Consider the following 20,385-nt stretch of genomic DNA (forward strand, 5'->3'; position numbering starts at 1 on the left):
AGCAGTTTCAAGCCTCAGTGCTAAACTATGTCTAAAAATCTGCAAAGGTTTATTAACAGTTTATTGTGAGTGGGGCACATAGCAGATAACAGATGGACAGCTTAGTAAGTTGCGGATACCATTAGTTTTTATAATATTGCCTTTGTAGTTTTAAGAGCAGTATCATGAAATTAGTCCTGATATGGGTTTCTTCATTGAAATGTATCTCTTGTTGCCCCCAAAAGACATATCTTTTACTTTAAAAGGAAAGACAAAAGAGAAGCAAAGGTCCTTGTTTAAGATAATGTGGCTCTACCTTTGTCTATCAATATGCTAAAACCAGAGATTGTTTTTAATGTATTTTTATGTTATACATATAAGTTGATCGTTAAGATATAAAATCCCACAGAACTTAAATAACTCAGCCAACCTTTCTCATGATAGATTTTCTAAAGAAATCAGTTCTGGCTTGGTGGAAATAATATCACCTCCTGAAAGCTATTATCCTGACTTGACAAACTTAAAGGAGACATTTGGAGATTCTAAAGAAAGAATAAGGTAAGCCTGTGCACCCTTGTGAGTATAATAGGTAATAAATGTCATCCTTGTTTATCGAAGCTTAACTCATTTTAGGGTTGAGCTAATTAGTTGAGAGCTAATGACTTTTTGATTATTTTATTGGAAATTATGTGGAGTTTCTGATGAGAGGTTGAATTTGGTAAATCTAATGAATTTTATAACCGTGCTGCTCTGTGTTGTTATAACTTTTCTTAAGAGTATATTCAGTATAACTCAAAAGTTAGTCCAGACAGAAATCTCATGTCTGTATGTAACATAAATGAGAACAGATCCAATAAAAGTGATAAAAACAATAATACTCTTGTGCACAATTGTATTGCAATAAAATCATGAGTCAATTGAATTTATTTATCTCTGAATCTCTAAAATTGAAAGGGAAACTTTCCTTGTGTTGTTATTAAAGACAAAGTAAGCTAAGAGATACTGGCATTATTTTGGGATTGCCTATAACCAGAAAAAGGGACAAAAACACTGTGTTGGGAAGAGATTTATTGTATTTCTTGAGTTGTTAATTTGTCACAAAAACAGATTTGTCCCTGTAATTGGTTAATTATCTCTCAATAAATATAATGTTATTTTAAAAATTTAGGATCGAATTTGTTTGAAAAAAACTCTGGATAGACTCAATAAATTCATATCAGCTTGTAAGGTATTTTCTGGAGAAGTTTACTTAGTGGTTCAAAGCTTTTATCTTATTGTGTGCTTTTTTTTGAAGCTGGCTTTTAGAAAAACCACTTCTCTTTTTCACATTGGTCAGTGTGTTTCTGTAGCCTGCCAAGAATTCACCAAAAGGCCCTCATATTGTAAATTGTAATATGATGTTTTGGGTTTTTAAAGCATTTTTACCTGTATGTGAAGCACTAGTTCCTAGAGACATTAAGATATTACTGGAAAAGGGGGCTGTGGTCAAGAAAATTTGGAAAATATTGGATTAAAAACTTTTTTTCAACAAATGTATTTACTGCTGAATGTTTAAATGCCTCTAATATTACTAATACGTCTCTAGAAGAGGAATATGTGTTCTTCCCAAACTTCCTTGACATTAGACTCCTTTTTTCCTCTGGACACCTTGAGGATTAGTGTTTTTGAGAATATATTTCGATAAAGCCTTCATTAGAGAAGAGTGAATTCTCATTCACTCTCTCCTAAGTGGATATATCCTCTATGTGTGATATCCATCCATCTATTTATCTATCTACCTATCTTTCTAATACATAACTATACATTGGGTATATACATAATATCGTGTATACAATATGTGATGTATATATTGCATATGTATATATTATAAAATATTTTATATATTATAAAATAGTATACATCTAACCTTATTTTGCTAACTTTGAGTCTGATTCCTAACTTATTTTTATTTTTTTTTTGGCTGCGTTGGGTCTTCGTTGCTGCGCACAGACTTTCTCTAGTTGTGGCGAGCGGGGGCTACTCTTCGTTGCGGTGCGCGATCTTCTCATTGCACTGGCTTCTCTTGTTGTGGAGCACGGGCTCTAGGCGTGTGGGCCTCAGTAGTTATGGCACGCAGGCTCAGTAGTTGTGGCTCTCGGGCTCTAGAGCGCAGGCTCAGTAGTTGTGGCACACAGGCTTAGTTGCTCAGCTGCATATGGGATATTCCCGGGCCAGGGATAAAATCCGTGTCCCCTGCATTGGCAGGTGGATTCTTAACCACTGCGCCACCAGGGAAGTCCCTAACTTTTTTTGAAAATTTTTATTTCAGATGGAGAACAAAGCAAAACCTCGATTATTGTTTTCTAATGATGTATGCTCAGGAAAAGGGCACATATTACATCCAGGTAAGTGTGTGTTTGGTTTTTTTTTTCACACTTTTAAAGGAAAAGTAATATGAAGGGTATATTTTCATTAAAACGAAGTTTTGAAAGCATAAACCCTCTAAAATATATAAGATCATAACAGTATGCCAGAGCAGAAGGGTCGATCACATCACTGAGAACATGGGCTCTGCAGTTCCACTCGCTGGTTTTAGCTCATGATTATTTTGGTGGTCTTATGGTAAATAGTTGTTTTGTGCACTTCAATACATTTTCATTTGTACTGAAGATAATAAAGTTGACATTTAGTTCTAATGGTGCAACTTTTAGCAGCGTGGCTAAAACAGTAAGTCCATCATGATAAGGGTTTTAAGTTAGCCAGGTAGGCAGCAACTTAAATAATTCTAGGAAGCTCTTGTTTCTTTCAAACCTTTAAGCTTAAATTTCACCACTGGAATTTCACTTCTTTAACCAAACGTCTTTATCCCTTGTTCAAAATGCAAATACCCCTGAGAGGTATATGGCACACGAAGCCTGTCAATTATTTTTTTTTCCAGTATAAAAAGTTTATTAGATCCTTTCCTGGGTGGATGTTTGGATGAGAGTGGCAAGAAGCAGCCCTGGTCCCTGAACAGGAAGGACATGATTAAGCAGCTGTTGGCAGGGGCTGGGGAGGGAGAGAAGGAAGAAAAGAGGCTGACATCACATGGGAAGGTGTACTTCTTGAGGGCAGACTTTGTCTCCTTTGACATTGTACCTCGAGCCAGCTGCATTCAAGTGTGCGTGAACCCTTCCTTGGTTCACAGGATGGAAAATGGAAATGATGATAGAGTGCAACATTGTCTATAACAGGATGCAACAGCTGTGCATATAAAAAAACACAGTATCCTAGATATAGGTAGTACATTTCCTCTAAATACATTAGAGAGGTTTGATTTTAGTTTTAAGATAATAATTTCATAGCATTTTATTTTAATGTATACCAAATATTATGGTAGTTGAACCTTGCTCTTTGTTCTAGGGCCAGTATATAAATATTTACATTATGGTCAAGAACTTTATAGAGAGAATTTAAAAGTGTAGCTATATCACTTTTAAAATTTGTTTCCAATTTTCCTCCAAGGGAAGAATTAATGGAACCTTAAACCTTTTGGGGGGAGTGTAGGAAAAGTTAATATTTAAAAATTGAGAAAAGGATGGGGGTTAAGAAAGAGGATGGTAAGGAAAACTTCCCCTAAGCAGGGTCAATATATGATGTATTATAACAATAACAGCTGCTATGAACTAACATTTATTGCATACTTACCATGTGTCAGGCATTGTTCTTTAAAATTTATGTTTTTCACATATTATTTAATACAACCCTTTTTATAACAGGAGTGTAGTGTGCATACTGTCTTATAGCCTGTTTTGCTGTCATTTAACATACTGTAGACACCTTTATATGCCAGTAATTATAGATTGGTATAATTTTTAATGGCTTCTGGAAGTACTATTATTCAGCTATCACGATGATCTTATTGTTGGTCATTAAGATTGCTACCAGCTTTTCAGGTCTTTCACATATGGATCCACTGAACATTCTTAAAATTACCCTATTTGCCCAAAAATTATGCCTCAGAAAAGAGGGAGTTGCTTTACCTTCAGGTCTTTACATAATGTATAGAATTCTCTCAGTGAGTTCATTATGATGTACAAAGTATTGTAATCCGGACTTCATAATTATCCCAGGGACATGACTTCAAGATTGCATATGTTGGGGGTGTATCCTACCCAAGACTTTTTTTAAAAATTAATTTATTTAAGTTATTTATTTATTTTGGCTGTGTTGGGTCTTTGTTGCTGCATGCGGGTTTTCTCTAGTTACGGCGAGCAGGGGCTACTCTTCATTGCAGTGCACGGGCTTCTCATTGCAGTGGCTTCTCTTGTCGCGGAGCACGGGCTCTAGGTGCGTGGGCTTCAGTAGTTGTGGCATGAGGGCTCAGTAGTTGTGGCTCGCGGGCTCTAGAGCACAGGCTCAGTAGTTGTGACGTGTAGGCTTAGTTGCTGCGCGGCATGTGGGATGTTCCCGGACCAGGGATCGAACCTGTGTCCCCTGTATTGGCAGGCGGATTCCTAACCACTGCGCCAACAGGGAGGTCCCTATACAGCATTCTTGAAATGACAAAATTATGGAGATGGAGAACACTCTTGGTTACCAGAGGCTAGGATGGGGGGAAAGGAGGGAGGTGGCTGAGGATGTAAAGGGTAGCATGAGAGTCCCTGTGATGGAACTGATCTGTGTCCTAGCTCTACTAGTGCTCTTGCACATGTACACGTGTTAAGATTGCATGGAGCTAAACACACAGACACACAGCTACACACAACTGAGTGCATGTAAAACTGGTGAAATTTGAATAATGTGGTTGAATTGTATCAGAGTCAATTTCCTGGTTGTGATGTTGTGCTGTAATTATATTGGAGGATGTATACTGGGGGTCTGTTGGGTCTCTGTATCATTTTTTATAGCTGCATATGAATCTACAGTTATCTTTAAAAGTTTCTTAAAAAGTGAAGTTGTTTGATGAAGTGTGAGAGTGGAAGAAAGCAATTTTTCTAATTTAATATAAAAAAATGTACATTTTTGGTGGTAACCAAATTTAGTGTACTAAATTTTAAGTAGGCATTTAATTATTTCACCTACACTTCTGTATATTTAAATCAGTCCCAAGCTTGTTTTTGTTTTTTAAATTGGGGTATAGTTGCTTTACAATGTTGTGTTAATTTCTGCTATACAACGAAGTGAATCAACTCTATGTGTACATATATTCCCTCCCTCTTGGACTTCCCTCCCACACTCCCCCATCCCACCCATCTAGGTCACCACGGAGCACCGAACTGAGCTCCCTGCGCTATATAGCAGGTTCCCACTAGCTATCTGTTTTACACATGGTGTATATGTCAATCCCAATCTCCCAATTCATCCCCCCCTCGCTCCCCCTACCATGTCCACATGTGTGTTCCCTACGTCTGCATCTCTATTCCAAGCTTGTTTTTTAATCTACTTACTGGAAAAACTTGGAAGTACCTGGTATTGGGGGTCATCTTTCCTTTGGGCGTCCACAGCCAATGTTTGCGTGTGAGTGTGGGCATCTCTTCTTTGGGAAAGCAAGGTTAGGTGCCAGCGGGGCTTTGTGCTTTGTCTGGTTTTCCCTCTGGCTTCCCTACAATCTCTGAGGGTGTAAAACTTGTCTTTTCTGTTCACTGGTGGGTTCCCAGGGTTTAGTACTGTGTCTGGAACATAATCAAAGCTCAGTAGATATTGGATGAGTCAAAATCATACCTTTCCAAATATTGCTACTGTTTCTTCACAGATAGGAAGAAAGCTCATAGGACTTAAACACATGAAAAAAATCTAAATACTAAAATAAGTGAAAATGACTTGCAGATAACTAGAAATGATAATGTGTCATTAAGAAAAGGAAGGGGCTTCCCTGGTGGCGCAGTGGTTGAGAGTCTGCCAGCCGATGCAGGGGACACGGGTTTGTGCCCGGGTCTGGGAGGATCCCACGTGCCGCGGAGCGGCTGGGCCTGTGAGCCGTGGCCGCTGGGCCTGTGCGTCCGGAGTCTGTGCTCCGCAGTGGGAGAGGCCACAACAGTGAGAGGCCCGTGTACCGCAAAAAAAAAAAAAAAAAAAAAAGGAAGAGTTTTCTTATGATATTAAAATCATCAATGGAAAAGAATATTAAAAAATAATGTATATATGTAAAAAAAAACATCTTATGACTTTAAAATTTTATGAAAGGAGATTTGGGGAGGAAGTCTTTGCAGATGCTCTTGATCTCTGGTCTCTGTCAACTCCCTGTTGGACTGGTAAACATTCCAGTAACACACGTGGTGATGGCAGAGCACATGGCGTTAACTGGCGCTCTGAGTTGCTACAGCTTCTTAAGTATTTTGAAGGTACCTTCTAAAATATAAAAAGAGAACTTTTAGGAACCCATCCTACAGAAATGAATAGCACTGATATGAAGTGTAAGCATTGTTTGCATTGACAAAGAATGAGAAACAACCTGGGTGTCTGCCTGTGAGCAGGTGAATGATTTGTCCATCAATCCCAGGGAATAGTACGAATCTGCTAGAGAGAATGCTTTAAATATATACTTTTTAACCTGGAAAGATATTCATGATATATTAAGAGAAAAAAACCAGTTTCATAATGTGATCCCTTTTTAATAAAAATGTAAAGGTGGTGGGAACCTTAAGGTAGGTATGGGTCTACCTGTGCTGTATGCCCATATTGAAGGTGTCCAGTGGGTGCACACCCAACCTTGAACATTGGTCACTTCTACTAGCAGGGTGGAGGGCAGAGAAGGAGAGCTGCTAGCTTTTTTTCTTTTTTTGACTTGTTACATGTATTATGTAAAAAGCAAAAAAAAAAAAAAAGAAAAAGTTAAAAGGCCTGTAAAATTCTTTTCCTTTGAAAAGAAAACAGGATAGTGTGAAATCATGTTGGGAGCCATAAAAGGACCAAAAGGAGTAATTCATGGAGTGGTTTTGTTATTTCCCATGGTAAGGGAGTGGTTTTGTTACTTGCTATGTGCATCTGCCATTTTATTTTCCTTGCTTTCTTTTAATAAAATTTATTTTAGTTATTTTTTATAATTTTTCCTTTTTATTTTATCATTATTATATATCTTTTGGCCACACCACGTGGCATGTGGGATCTTCCCTGACCAGGGATGGAACCCGTGCCCCCTGCATTGAGAGCGTGGAGTCTTAACCACTGGACTGCTAGGAAAGTCCTAAAATTTATTTTTATATTTTCATCGTTTTTGACCATTGTTTCCTTGATTGTCATTATAAAAGTGTGCTTGAGTTTTTCCGTAGTAAAGAATGTTCTCTTTAAATCTTCCTTCTCTTTCTGATTTATTAATATGATTGTTCAACTTTCTTTAGCTTGAAGATGATATTATTGTCAAACAGAATTACTTTAACACCATAAAAAATTTTGCACTTCAACTTTCTTCTGAGGAATGGATGATACTTGAGTTCTCCCAGCTGGGCTTCATTGGTAAGAAAAGTTTTAGATTTATTTACTTTTCAGAAATAACTGTGACTTAGAATCTTAGACTATTTTTTTTTTACCTTAAAGTTGTCTTTTTTCCTCTGGAAATGGATTGCTTTTGAGAAAATTTAATTTCGGTAAACTTCTGTGTATAAAATGTTGAAAGTCAACCCAAAATAGTATTTGGAGAGTTCTAAGATGGTAATATTTACTCTGGAGTTCTGCAGGGCAGCCCTGCTGGCTTTTCATGTCCACAGAGAGCCAACCACTGTCCTGGGGAGCATGTCTGGTTCCTTCTCAGACACTTCGAGTTCCTGTTTTAAAGCCCAGAGCTTTTGCAAGATTGGAGTTCTTTTAAGAAGAGTCCTGCGCTAGTGGTTTTCTAATAGGAATTCCTGGTATTTGACATAGTACATGAAGTTCTTGTTCAGTCATTAGTTTGTATTCATGTGTTGCTTTCATGGACTAGCAAGGGTACTTATTTTTAAAGTTTTTTTTCATTAAAATTCCTAAAGTATCCAACTAAAGAGAATACGTTTAAAGTTGAAGGTTGAAGGAAATTTATAGGTCTTAAAAAACACCCCAGAGAGTAACATTTCGCTGCCTCTAATGCTTTAAATCTGTAAGTATTAGAGGCTGGGGCTTTGATCTTGTTGATCATTTATCTCAAAACTTAATTTAAGACTCAAAAAACATCTCTATTTGTGAAGGTTTCAGTGAAGACAAAATTCAGGAGTCCTTGTTTTTTGCTTTTATTGATTTAGTTAATTTTTTTTTTTTTACTTAAACCTCTTAAGTTCCTTTTTTATGGGAAGAATTTTAATAAGACATGAAGGAAAAATCTCCAGCTTGCTTCTTGAATCCTTTGAGCTAGTAATTGTATGATAGATTTTGTAATGGAGAAAGTTAGGAGTTCAGTACCTACTTCTATTAATACTCAGGTGACAAGTAAACTTAGCTAAAGCAAGTTTGTTTTTGATAAGACAGGTGGGGAAATTATTGATAACGATTTATAGTTGAAAGCACAAGCTTTAGTGTATTTGTTGTATGGATTTCACTCATTTAAGCTATTTTGTTGCTGGGCTTCTTTATTACAGTTACTGATTGGGAATATCTTTTCAGGTAAAATGTTTCAAGCGCCAGACCTCACTCTAATTGTGGAATTCATATTCATGTTCTATAAGGAGAAACCCATTGATTGGCTCTTGGACCATATTCTGTGGGTGAAAGTCTGCAACCCTGAAAAAGATGCAGTAAGTTAATTTCTTATGCGGGTAGAAGAGGCTTCTTTTATGTTTTTAGTGAAAGTGATGACTCTTAGGGAGCCAGATGTTGTAAACGAACAGTTAAATAGGTAGCTGAAAGAAAACAGTGTTTCCACTTACCAGTGTAAGTGCTTGCCTTCTTTCTAGAACTACAAGAAGTTCCTGTTCTGGAGGGACTTTTAAGTCAGTGAAGCGCAGCTTTCTTTAAATTGCTGATGAATGTTTATTGAGGCTCTGGTGTTTCCTTGCTGTTGGCCGTATCTGTCCTGTGTCGGGGGGAGTTGTTTTGGTTTGCTTCACATCCTCTGTCAGCTTTCTTTTTTCAAATACTTGGGGGACAATATCGGACCCCAGCACACCTGGATATAAGCAATAGAATGGAGGTCATATTTTATACCAAAACAATGACAAGTCAAAAGTGTACCTTTTTTGTATTGTGTTACTTGTAAGAAGCCAATGTTCATGCTGATATGCTGACCTTTGGGATGTTGGTGACAGGTAAGTATGTAAACAATGATTTTTGCTTGGACTATTCAAATATTAAGTTATCTCCATTGAAATCTTATTGTAGAAAGTAAATTAATATGTTTTTCTTGTCTAATTTGAATTGTATCTCTGGAAAAAAATTTTTAATTGTTGGCTGTAAGCATAAATAAAATATGAATACACATTCTTAATAATGAATGAGTCACTTTGACATGTAATAACAAGGAAATCTTTATTATAAGCATATGTCATTATAGTGTTGACTTATTCTCACAAATAAACATTTAATTTGATTTCATGACCTTATATTCCCTAGAACAGTTTGATCATCCTATCTGCCAGTTAGTTTTTAGGACACCCTCTTCAGGTGTCCTTTCTCTCTCTTTTAAAAATAACCACTTTCTTAGAGCAAATCATGGTGTGTAGCGAAATAGCAGAGTACCAGCTTTCCAAAAATGACTGAACATATAAATCGATTCGATCAACTCATTTTTATGATGTAAGCCCTTACCTGTATTTTCTTTGTGATTTACAGGAATTTTTATTGTAGGACACAGAACAATTCATGTCATCTTTACATTTGTACAACACACTTGCCTTTAATTGGTCCTGTGCAGTTTTATCTAATATGGTGGTTAGGTTCTTAAGTGAGCTTGTGAGGTGAAAATCTCTGAAAGTAAAAATTAAAACCATGAAGATACATTCTTCCACCCTTCTTTCTATGGCCTGTAATTTTTCAGCTGCTTCCACTAGGATGTCACGGAAGCTGTCACCACATACTTGCTGGCTCCAGAATCACATCCCTTTGACAGTGGTCTGGGAGACCCTTCCATTCACACTTATTTCACTGAGCATAATACCCTCAAGTTTCATCCATGTTGTTGCAAATGGAAAGATTTCATCTTTTATATGTTTGAGTAGTATTCCTGTGTGTGTGTGTGTGTGTGTGTGTGTGTGTGTGTGTGTACACAGCACATCTTTATCCATTCATCCGTTGATGGGCACTTAGGTTGTTTCCATATCGTGGCTATTGTAAATAATGTTGTGATGAACATAGGGGTGCATGTGTCTTTTCTGATTAGTGTTTTCGTGTTCCTTGGATAAATACCCAGAAGTGGGATTGATGGGTCATATGGTAATTCCTAGTTTTTTGAGGAATCTCCATACTGTTTTCCACAGTGGCTGTACCAGTTTACATTCCCACCAATAGTACCAAGCAAAAACAAACACGTAGTTATAAGAACAGAGTAGTGGTTACCAGACGGGACGGGGCAGGGGCTGAGTGGCGGGGTGAAATGGGTAAAGGGGGTCAACTGTATGGTGATGGATGGAAACTGACTTGGTGGTGAGGACACTGTAGTGTATACAGAAGTAGAAGTATAATGTGTATTTGAAACTTATATAATGTTATAAACCAATGTTACTTTAAAAAAAAAAAATTCACACATTCTTCCAAAGGTTTATGGACCTGCTTTGACTCTTCGGGCCCGAATGTGTCATTCGTTGCCTGTGTGTTGAGTGGCGGGCTCGCTCTCAGGCACTGCTGCTTCTCATCCTCTCTCGCCTCCACCGTCCCACCTCCCCTCTCCTCGCTCCTCCCCTGTCCTCTCCCTCCCTTACCTTCCCTCTTCTTCCACTTGAGTGTTTTATTTGTGTAAATAAAATATACAATTTCACCTCTACTCTCCTGTTAGCAATAATGCTAATGAAGTAAACCTCTTGAGAAAAATTAGGCATTTTAACACCCAGGAAATAATTGGAGGTCTTTCAAAGTGGAAATGTCTTATACATCTGTCTTTTTCAGTATGTTCTGGGCCCAAAACTTATACAAGTCATTGAAAATGGAAAGGGTTTATAAAAGCATGACAAGGTAGCCATGGCTGTCCTGAAGCACTGAGCTAATGAACGCACGAGAGTCCTGCCAGGGCTGTAGGTCCCACACGCCATGATCACACGAGAGCAGGTTATAATCGAAAATATGGGCCACGGGGCACTTAGAGCTGAAACATAGGTGTCTCCCAACTGTGCTGAGTTGGATTTGTCTGGTTTTTTTTTCAGTACGTGGGCCTCTCACCGCTGTGGCCTCTCCCGTTGCGGAGCACAGGCTCCGGACGCGCAGGCTCAGCGGCCATGGCTCACGGGCGCAGCCGCTCCGCGGCATGTGGGATCTTCCCGGACAGGGGCACGAACCCGCGTCCCCTGCATTGGCAGGTGGACTCTCAACCACTGCGCCACCGGGGAAGCCCGATTTGTCTGTTTCGATGTTGTGTCCTTGCTTGTAGTCCACTTGCTGGCTCACATTTTCAAATTGATTTCATGCAACAAAATGTGCTTTTCCTTATCTGCAAATTCTTCATTATATTATCCAATTAAAGGTATTTTGTGTATTTGAACCAAACCTCTAGAGTTTGTGCATTTTAACATTAAAAGTCAAATCTGTATTGACCTATTTTGAAAGGTAGTTGAAATTAAATCCTTAACTCTTCCCTTGGAAGTGCTTATTTTTAATTTCCGCATCGTGTCTGCTTATTTTTAATTTCCTCATCGTGTCTGTTTATCAAGTAGGTAGCGAATCTATTAATGCCTCAAAGAGGACCCTAAAGAAACACGACTTGGAATTATGAGATGAAGCTGGATTTTCTTTTCAATATTTACCCTTCTGAAGGGCTTCTCATCTTTCAGAGGAGGACAAGATTTCACTTTATAATGTAACACTAACATTCCCGTTTAATACTTAGAAACATTGTGATCGACAGAAAGCAAATCTGCGGATTCGCTTCAGACCTTCCCTTTTCCAACATGTTGGTCTGCATTCTTCACTAACAGGAAAAATTCAGAAACTCACGGTTGGTGATTTAATTTTATTTTTCTCATGCACAGACAATTTGTTATCTACTGTATAATCCTTGTTCTTCTGAAGTATAAATGAGCCGTATGTTGTTAATATGTCTTTCCTCCTAGGATAAAGATTACATGAAACCATTACTTCTTAAGATCCATGTAAACCCCCCTGCAGAGGTATCTACTTCTCTGAAGGTCTACCAAGGACATACACTGGAGAAAACTTATATGGGGGAGGATTTCTTCTGGGCTATAACTCCAGTAGCTGGAGACTACATCCTGTTTAAATTTGACAAGCCAGTCAATGTGGAAAGGTAGGTCATTATTGAAATATAATTTGGTCTTACAATTCAGACCTCTTATTCATAATGTGATTTATGACGGAATTTTTGGTGTATATAACACATGTGAGCAGTCAACGAGTCCTAAATGTTGGATTATAAAATACATTTTGTATAACTCAGTAACAGTATGGGTATGTTGCTTACAGATATAATACCAGCATTTAGTATGTTTGATAAATTCTATTGGTATTTCTGAATGTATATTTAGTATAGATTTTTAATGCTTTTATGTAGAACTATCCCTCAGAATCCCAAATTAGTTTTCACGTCCTTATCCTAGAATATCCCTTCAGATTTGGCTGCGAGCTAGTGGATGGCCCAGCAATTTGGTTGAAATGATAAATTTGACAGACTAAGACTATTGCTACTCAGTGCTTTTAGTACACCATGGAAGAATTTAAAGCCCTTTTATGTGTTTCAGCATTTCTGTTCACTTTACAAAAGTTGGGACTTTTTCTCCCCATTTTTTACTTAACAGTCACAATTCCTTCAATCCTTCCTCAGTTTGGGGTATGTTCCCCAGACTGTCTGTGGCATACTTCCATGTAATCCCCAGAATGTGATGTTATGTCTTCTCCTTTGAAGGCCATTTGGTTTTTAGAATCTGCCAAAAATAATTTGGAATAATTCTGTTTAAGGTGGTCAAAAACAATGCATAGCTACATGTAATGCTATTTTCTTTTCTTACTCTAAACTGATTCTAAAGAGGAATTTAAGTGTAAAAATGTTATAAGCAATGGGAAGATCACTGGCAAGACATATTAGAATACTTTTGAGTAACATTTTGCACTTATATGAGTATATAATATTGGTTTTGTTGTTATTTAATGTTCATTTTTATACTGTGTAGTGGAACTCTGCTCTGTGAGGTATTATTGTTCACCTCACTTGAGCCCTCATAGAATTAGAAATAGCACTCTTCTTTCACCTCAACAAGAACAGCCTCAAACCACATTTATGGGTTTATTTTTAGGAAATAAAAATAATTCCATCAAAGAATCTGCTAAAGAGCTCATATATTCGAGATCAAACTTAGTAACAACAAATATATTTACAATAAACCTCTGTAAAATGATATTTATAATGCCCCTACTGAGGGCACTTTTCTAGTGAAACACAATTCTTCTAAAATGACAGTATATGAGAATTTTCTTGGAGTCCATGCACAGACCCACCCTTCCTAGGACAGAGAAAAGGGATCATTTGATTTTCACCATAACTTATTTGCTGAGAGGGGAAAAAGCAGAAGTTGTATTTATTAATACAGAAGTGAAGTGTTAGGAAAAAAATTCTCTGCGTAACATAACGTATGTGTTCATTATACAAAAATTTTAAGGTGTGAAGAATGAGGAAACAAATCATAACCTCAAGGATACCATTATGACCATATTGACACTTTTATTTTCTTGGTAACTGTGTGCACTTTCTACTTTGAGATCGTGGTCTACATGTAATTTTATATCATATATTATCCAATATACTCTGTCACAAGTGATTCACAAGCATTTTAATGCCTGCATCAACAGCAACAAAACACTGTCATCTTTTTTTTTTTTTGTTACGCAGCAAACATGCCCCTCTGATAGAGGAGCTATTGCATCCCCCTTAGGTTTTAATTTCCCTACAACTATTCAGGACATATGATGTGCAGTCACTACAGACTTTAGCGTCGTCAACCTTATTCTGAGGTAAGGCCCCCTTCTGAACCTTTGTGGAGGATAGTCTGACTATATTTTTATTTTTATGTTTGTCTTTTCAGTTATTTGTTCCATAGTGGCAACCAGGAACATCCAGGGGATATTCTGCTCAACACAACTGTAGAAGTTTTGCCTTTGAAGGTATGACTATTTTTTCTCCTAAATTTTCCTTGAGAACTAATATTAATAGACCTGATTTGAGGCTCTTCCTGTTTAAGAAATTCTCATGATGGCAGGACCTTAGTGGTGAGTAATACCAACTTCTTTTGGCAATATGGAACACCTGGTATATTGTCCCGTTTGCCTTCATAGAAAGAGCCTTTATTTTGTTTCCTGTTGGAAAGTAACTTGGACATTTGTACTGGGAAAATAAATGAATCATTATTTTACTTTAATGTTTACTTGCTGTTTGTATTTTGAGTCCCAAAATACCATGCAGTTTTAATGCCTGTTGAATAATGTAGAAAGTTAATTTATTGGTCTCTAAGGAATGCTTAATTTCTTTGAAGGTAACACACAGTTCTTTACTTCTGTATATTTTTAATAGAAAACAGCATTCTATTAAATTGATTTAAACTGGAAATTAATTAAAATTAAAAATGTCTAGCCAACAGTATATTATATACAGATTCAGATGGAGCACTTATACTGATTGATAAACCTTTTAAGGCTCAAGACTGACATGGCATTTTCTCTTTTCAGAGATAGCTGTGCCACAGATGCCACTTTTATATTTATTAAGATATATTAATCTAGATTTGTTTTAAATAGAAGTAATTATTTATGTTTTTGTTCTATTTTAGAGTGAAGGTTTGGAAATCAGCAAAGAAACCAAAGACAAACGATTAGGAGATGGTTATTTCAGAATAGGTAATACCCACTTGAAACTAGTAAAATGTCCTTTACTTTTTTGGACTTAGTCCTGAAGTAATTTTAAGTTCTTTTCAGATATTCAGCAGCTTCAGGATTATAAATACCAGTGTTCTCTTTTATTTGTTCTCTGTGTTCTAGTACATACTTTTATTACTATCTTGACCCAACTAGGGTTTCAGATCAAAGGTTCATTTCCTGGTTCCTCTTTCTCTCTGCATCTGCTGCTTCACTGTTGTCACTGGTAGATAATCCGCCTTCAAGCTGCCTCCTGCAGTCTCGTTCTGGATGATCTTAGCTGACTGCTCTCATGATCCCAGCAATATCCGTATGCCAGAGTCTGAGCCTTTAGCCCTGCCTCCCTCCTGAGCTTTAGATCTGTACTGAGATGCCAACTGACAAACTACGTGGAGGCCACGTAGCCATCTACCCGGAGCGTCTGTAAATATGGACATTTCGTCATTGGTCACCATGGTTTGTGCTGTCACGATTCATCTAGCTGCCTGAGTCTAACCTTGGGAGACACTCTGAAACCCCACACCCACCTTCACTGTCCATTAGCATAAAATGTCTATTTGTGTCTGAATGTGCATTCACCCTACTGCAGCGATACTCTGCCTCTGTTTCCGAGCCAGTCCACCGAGCCACTGTAGCTCCCTTGCCAAAACCTAAATGCTGTATTAACCTGGCTGAAAACCTTAATGACCTTCCGTGATCAGATTCCTTAGCTCCCACCCACTTTCGTATCTTGTTACTTTCCTCTTATGCTTCATCTCTCCAGTCCTAAGATGTGTTCCTCTAATGCCCTGTGCTCCCAGCCGTGTCTCTGTCCACTTTCCCCGCCTAAAACGATGGATTGGTATTTCTCCTCCTGATGAATGCTTTCTCATCCTTTATTAACAAGTTTAGCTGCCTTTTCCTTGGCTCTTCTTACCACAGTGCATGCACCTCTTCTGTGTAATCACGTTTCGTAGCTCAGTTCTGTGCGCTCACTGTGGAAGGGGGAGGGGGCTTTGTTGCTCAAGCATCTCCTACGATTAATGTAGGACCTGTCCTTTGATGGACATCAACTCAGTGGATGATTATATATTTTCTTTTTACTTAAATTAATGCTTTTCCTAGTGGTAGGCAGAAGAGATTATTGGGCAATTAATATTGTAGGTATACAGGACAGAGGCATTCTTATAACTCTCTCAAGCAGCTTTACGTTTGGTGAATGTCATTCAGTGTTTGCTACAAGGCTTGTACAATCACCCTGACTAATTTCTGTATAGCTTAGTGGATAGATGAGTTTAATTATTTTCATATTTGGGTTATATTTTAGCCCACCCTAGAAAGGTTCATAAGATTAGCTGCGTATATGAGACATTTATTAACCCTATTACCTATGAGTTATTAAATTTCTGAGAATGTTGTGTTCTAGGTTATGAAAGTAGCATAGGAAATAGAGACATTTATATGATTGCAGTAATTTGAAGATAATGACCATCTAAAACATCAACTCATACATATTTAGAACTGGAAGAGAACTGATGGGTGATCAGACCTAGGACCTTGTGTAACAAAAGTGTGCATCAGAAACAAAAGCAGATGATTTCAAGTTCATATAAAAAATTCTGCTCCCTTAAGAAGTATGCTTTAGCTGAATGGCGTGTGAGGGGCTCTGCAGACCTTTTTCTAGTGAGACAACCATAACTGGTGAAAGGTAGTTTTTTAGAAACGTACAGCAAATAGAGAAACATTAACTCGTAAAGTCTGAATCTCAGTAACAGCATTAAGAGTCTGTGGCATTGGAGCCCTGACTCGCTCATTACCCACGCTGGCCAAGCTCAGTGACTCAGAAGCTCTACTCTGCACGTCCAGCCAAAAATACAGACTCCCTCTCCCACCAGCCCCCACTCCAGGGCTGTGGTATCTCACCGGGGGCAGGCCACCAGCATCTGTCACCTCCCCAGCTCCCTGTTGCAGAAGCTCTGTTCCAGACATGAGCAGCTTAGAAATCTGAGGCTCCTTTCCTCCACCTAACTTCCATTCATCGGGCGAACCTTTGCTGCAGGCACGGCAGGGTGAGAGTCCTTGGCCCTGATCACGTCCCCCAGCCCACTGGTCCCCGCACACTGGGAGAGGTCAGCCAGGACACGAAGGGCTACTGCTACAACCCAGTGCTCTGCTTGTAAAGCAGGGGTGTCACTTTAGCTGGGAGGTGGGCTGCTGTCCCTGCCAGGGGTCCTGAGCAGTGGTGCAGAGATTTTCTCCAGGGGAGAGGCAGGCCATCAGAGAGCTCTGTAGCGCACCCTAAGGGGACTGCCTTACTTGAAACAGAACTTGGGGAAGTTAAAGCCCAAGGGCGCTGTGGAACATGATGGAGATCTTGGTGGTAAACAGTTAGGAGGAGACTGGTAGCTACATTCAAGCTAAACTGCAGCCCATCCAGGAGTTTGACAGAGAGAACCAGAGAAAGAGGTAGCTAATAAGAGCCCTCTTGGGTGGGACAAGCCACAAAGGCTGGCGCTACAAAGGGGCCTGGATTCAATAGGATCAGACTATGCAGCAACTTATGCCCAAAGGCATTGTCGGAAACGGTAGACACCCAGCTGGCCGTTAGCAGAGACCTGATGCGTGAAGGTGGGGCTGGCGGGATGGTAACTAAGGACAGTCCTGTGAAAGAAATACCAGATTTATTAGTAGGTTAAAATTATGAGACAGCAGAAGAAGAGCCTTTCACAGAGAAACACTGGAAGAAGGAATGGACCACCGTCTGGGTAGCAGAAGGGTGTCCACGGAGGGCGTGACCTTGCAAGTCCCTCTTAATGCCAGGGTTTGGGGATTCCAGTCACTCTTTAGTCATTTCCTCCTTCATTTTCCCCTTCTTTTTTATCTTTTAATGCTTACCTACCGGACCATTGGGTTAAGGACAAAAGTTAAATTTGTTGTTTGGAAAGTTAATACATGTACATGGTACCAAATACAAATTTAAGAGGGTAAACTTGTCTCCTTCCCTCTTCTTTCCCCTCCTACCCGGTGCTTCCCAGAGGCAATTGCTATAGTGATTTGTATTCTTCTAGAAGTATCTATTCATAAATAAAAATATTTTAGTATATTCTTCGAAAACACACAATCACACATAAATGGTAACATACTCTACAACCTTGTTCTACATCTTGTTTTTTCACTGAACAGAATACATATGTGCATATGGAAGATGAACATTTTTTAAAAATTATAAATATTTCAGATGCACAAAAAGATACAACTAATAATGTAATGAATATCAGTGTATGCAGGTTAAGATTGGCCAGTTCAGTTGCTCTTCCCTAATTATCTTCTTTCCCCACCCACCCAAGGGTAACTACTATCCTAAATTTTGTGGTTACCATTTCCACATATGCTTTTACTACATATGTGTGATATATCCCTGAATAATGCAGTCTTACTTTGCTTGTTTTGAAATTTGATATGAATGATGACATTCTGTAGTCTACAGTTTGCTTTTTTCTCTCACCATTGTGATATTCAACCATGTGGATGTGTGTATCTATGGCTTATTCATTTTCATTGCTGTACTGATCTCCATGGGTGAATATATTGCTGTCTGTTCTGTTTGGTCATAAAGTGTGTTTCCATCTTTTTGCTGGCCTGAACACGTAGGCACATGTATGAGAGTTTCTCTACAGTGTATTCTTAGGAATGGAAGTAAGTCACAACTGCATTATCTACAACTTTACTTCGTTCTTTCTATTCTTTCTTCAGTCTTTTAATGGGCTGCCTAATAATCCCTTGTATTAGCATATATTGTGATTAAATTAGCCAGTCTGCTAATCATGGGCACTTAGATTGTTCACAGTTTTTGCTGCAGAGTCTATATGTGCTTTCTGCACATGTGAGAGTATATCTGCAGCATAAAATTGCTGGGTGAGAGTCTTTTAATGAGGCCAGTTATATAATTTGCTAATTATTTTTCTAATTAAATGAGCTCCTCAGGTGATAGATTCAGATACAGTATAAGTTAAAATGTTTCAAGTTCCACAGCATTTTTCAACCCTGAATTCCCTTCCTAACTCAGTAATTAAATAATACTTTTTTGGTAGCATACATTCCCTACCCCAGTCTAGCACCAAATAAGGACATACTTTTATGAAATAAGTATTAATTTTTTTAATAAAAACATTACTTTGGCAGTTCATAAGTTGAATATTTCCTGTACAAATGAAAATGAACTTTCCCCAGTATGGTTTTTCAATTTGAATGTATCTTATCTTACTATGAGCCTAGTCCATATATTTTAAGACTCTAGAGTTGACACATAATTTAACGGTTAGCTAACGACAGCCCATGGGCCAAACGTGGCCCACTGCTTGTTTTCTAATAGCCTGTGAGTGAAGAATGTAGAAATTTTTTTCATTGTTTATTTTCATTTTTAAATGGTTGAAAAAATAAAAAGAATAGTAATATATCGTGACATGTAAAAACTAGAAAATATTCAAATTTCAGTGTCCATGAGTAGAGTTTCTTTTAACACAGCTATGCTCATTTGTTTACGTGTCGTCTGTGTGCTTTTATGCTACAACAGCAGAGATAAGTGAGCAGTTGCAAAAGAGATGGCGGTGGTGCTCTCAGTGCTTTGAATTGCTGCTCCGTGCACTGCAAATAGCTTTGATGCCTCATAATTTGACAGTGTTTAAAGTGCCACACACATAACTCTACTGTGACATTTAAAAGAAAAATTACCAGTGGTTACCCTTCATGTCAAAACAGGAAGAGAAAAGTGGACTTCGAATGTTGTGCTTTTTAACACAGTGGAATATGGGTTGTTTTACAAAATTAGATGGCAGGTTACGTGGTTATTATGCAGTGACACAAGAGCTGTGCTAAAGAGTTCGTTACCACTACTAAGCACTCACAACAATATCCCCAACTCACAGGAAAGCCATGGTCAGAAAAATTAGAAGGTTTAAAATATGATATCTCATCACTGAGAATTTCAAGTGACACTGTAACCAAAGTGAGTTTCAAACTGGCTCATGTGTTAGCCAAGCAAGAAAACCATTTACCAATGATGAGTTAATTCAATCATGTTTAACTACAGCAGATATGTGTGCCCAGAAAATAAACTCATTTCGGACCATCAGGCTTTCAGCAATAACTATTGCTTGAGGAGTTGGGGACTTTGGGAACAATATCAGTAGTCAAAAAGCAATGCAGATTATGTGAGCAATTTTCCTTGGCTCTTGGTGAGTTGACAGATATTACTGATACTGCCTAGTTGTTATTTGGAGTCAAGGCCAGGTTTGAAGTGACTGAAGAATTGGTCTCTGTGAATAGTCTGTAGAGAACAAGTACAGGCAAGAATGTTTTCAAACCAGTTGAGAAAACACAAAGTTCATACAAACTGAAGTGGAATCTGCTAGGATGTTTGACAATGAATGGTGGTGAAAATGTGTGTGGAGGAGAAGGCGGCTTAGATGGACAGATTTACAAAGCTTGCAACAATGTAAG

The 20,385-nt window shown here is 38.2% G+C and overlaps 1 protein-coding gene across 2 annotated transcripts in view; it reads left to right on the top strand.

Annotated features, from left to right (window-relative positions):
* MGAT4A (alpha-1,3-mannosyl-glycoprotein 4-beta-N-acetylglucosaminyltransferase A) overlaps positions 1 to 20,385 on the top strand; it is a 112,221-nt gene that overhangs the window by 83,953 nt on the left and 7,883 nt on the right. For both annotated transcript variants that reach the window (XM_022599136.2, XM_022599137.2), the window contains exons 7-14: positions 424 to 537; positions 2,288 to 2,363; positions 7,278 to 7,392; positions 8,509 to 8,639; positions 11,876 to 11,983; positions 12,099 to 12,292; positions 14,082 to 14,160; positions 14,823 to 14,889. In XM_022599136.2, coding sequence (XP_022454844.1) covers positions 424 to 537; positions 2,288 to 2,363; positions 7,278 to 7,392; positions 8,509 to 8,639; positions 11,876 to 11,983; positions 12,099 to 12,292; positions 14,082 to 14,160; positions 14,823 to 14,889 — 884 coding nt within the window. The remainder of the gene's footprint in view (positions 1 to 423; positions 538 to 2,287; positions 2,364 to 7,277; positions 7,393 to 8,508; positions 8,640 to 11,875; positions 11,984 to 12,098; positions 12,293 to 14,081; positions 14,161 to 14,822; positions 14,890 to 20,385) is intronic.

This window comes from Delphinapterus leucas, chromosome 13, assembly GCF_059928025.1.
Source record: "Delphinapterus leucas isolate spDelLeu-1000000601 "Yukka" chromosome 13, BTC_Dleu_Yukka2, whole genome shotgun sequence".
NCBI lineage: Eukaryota > Metazoa > Chordata > Mammalia > Artiodactyla > Monodontidae > Delphinapterus > Delphinapterus leucas.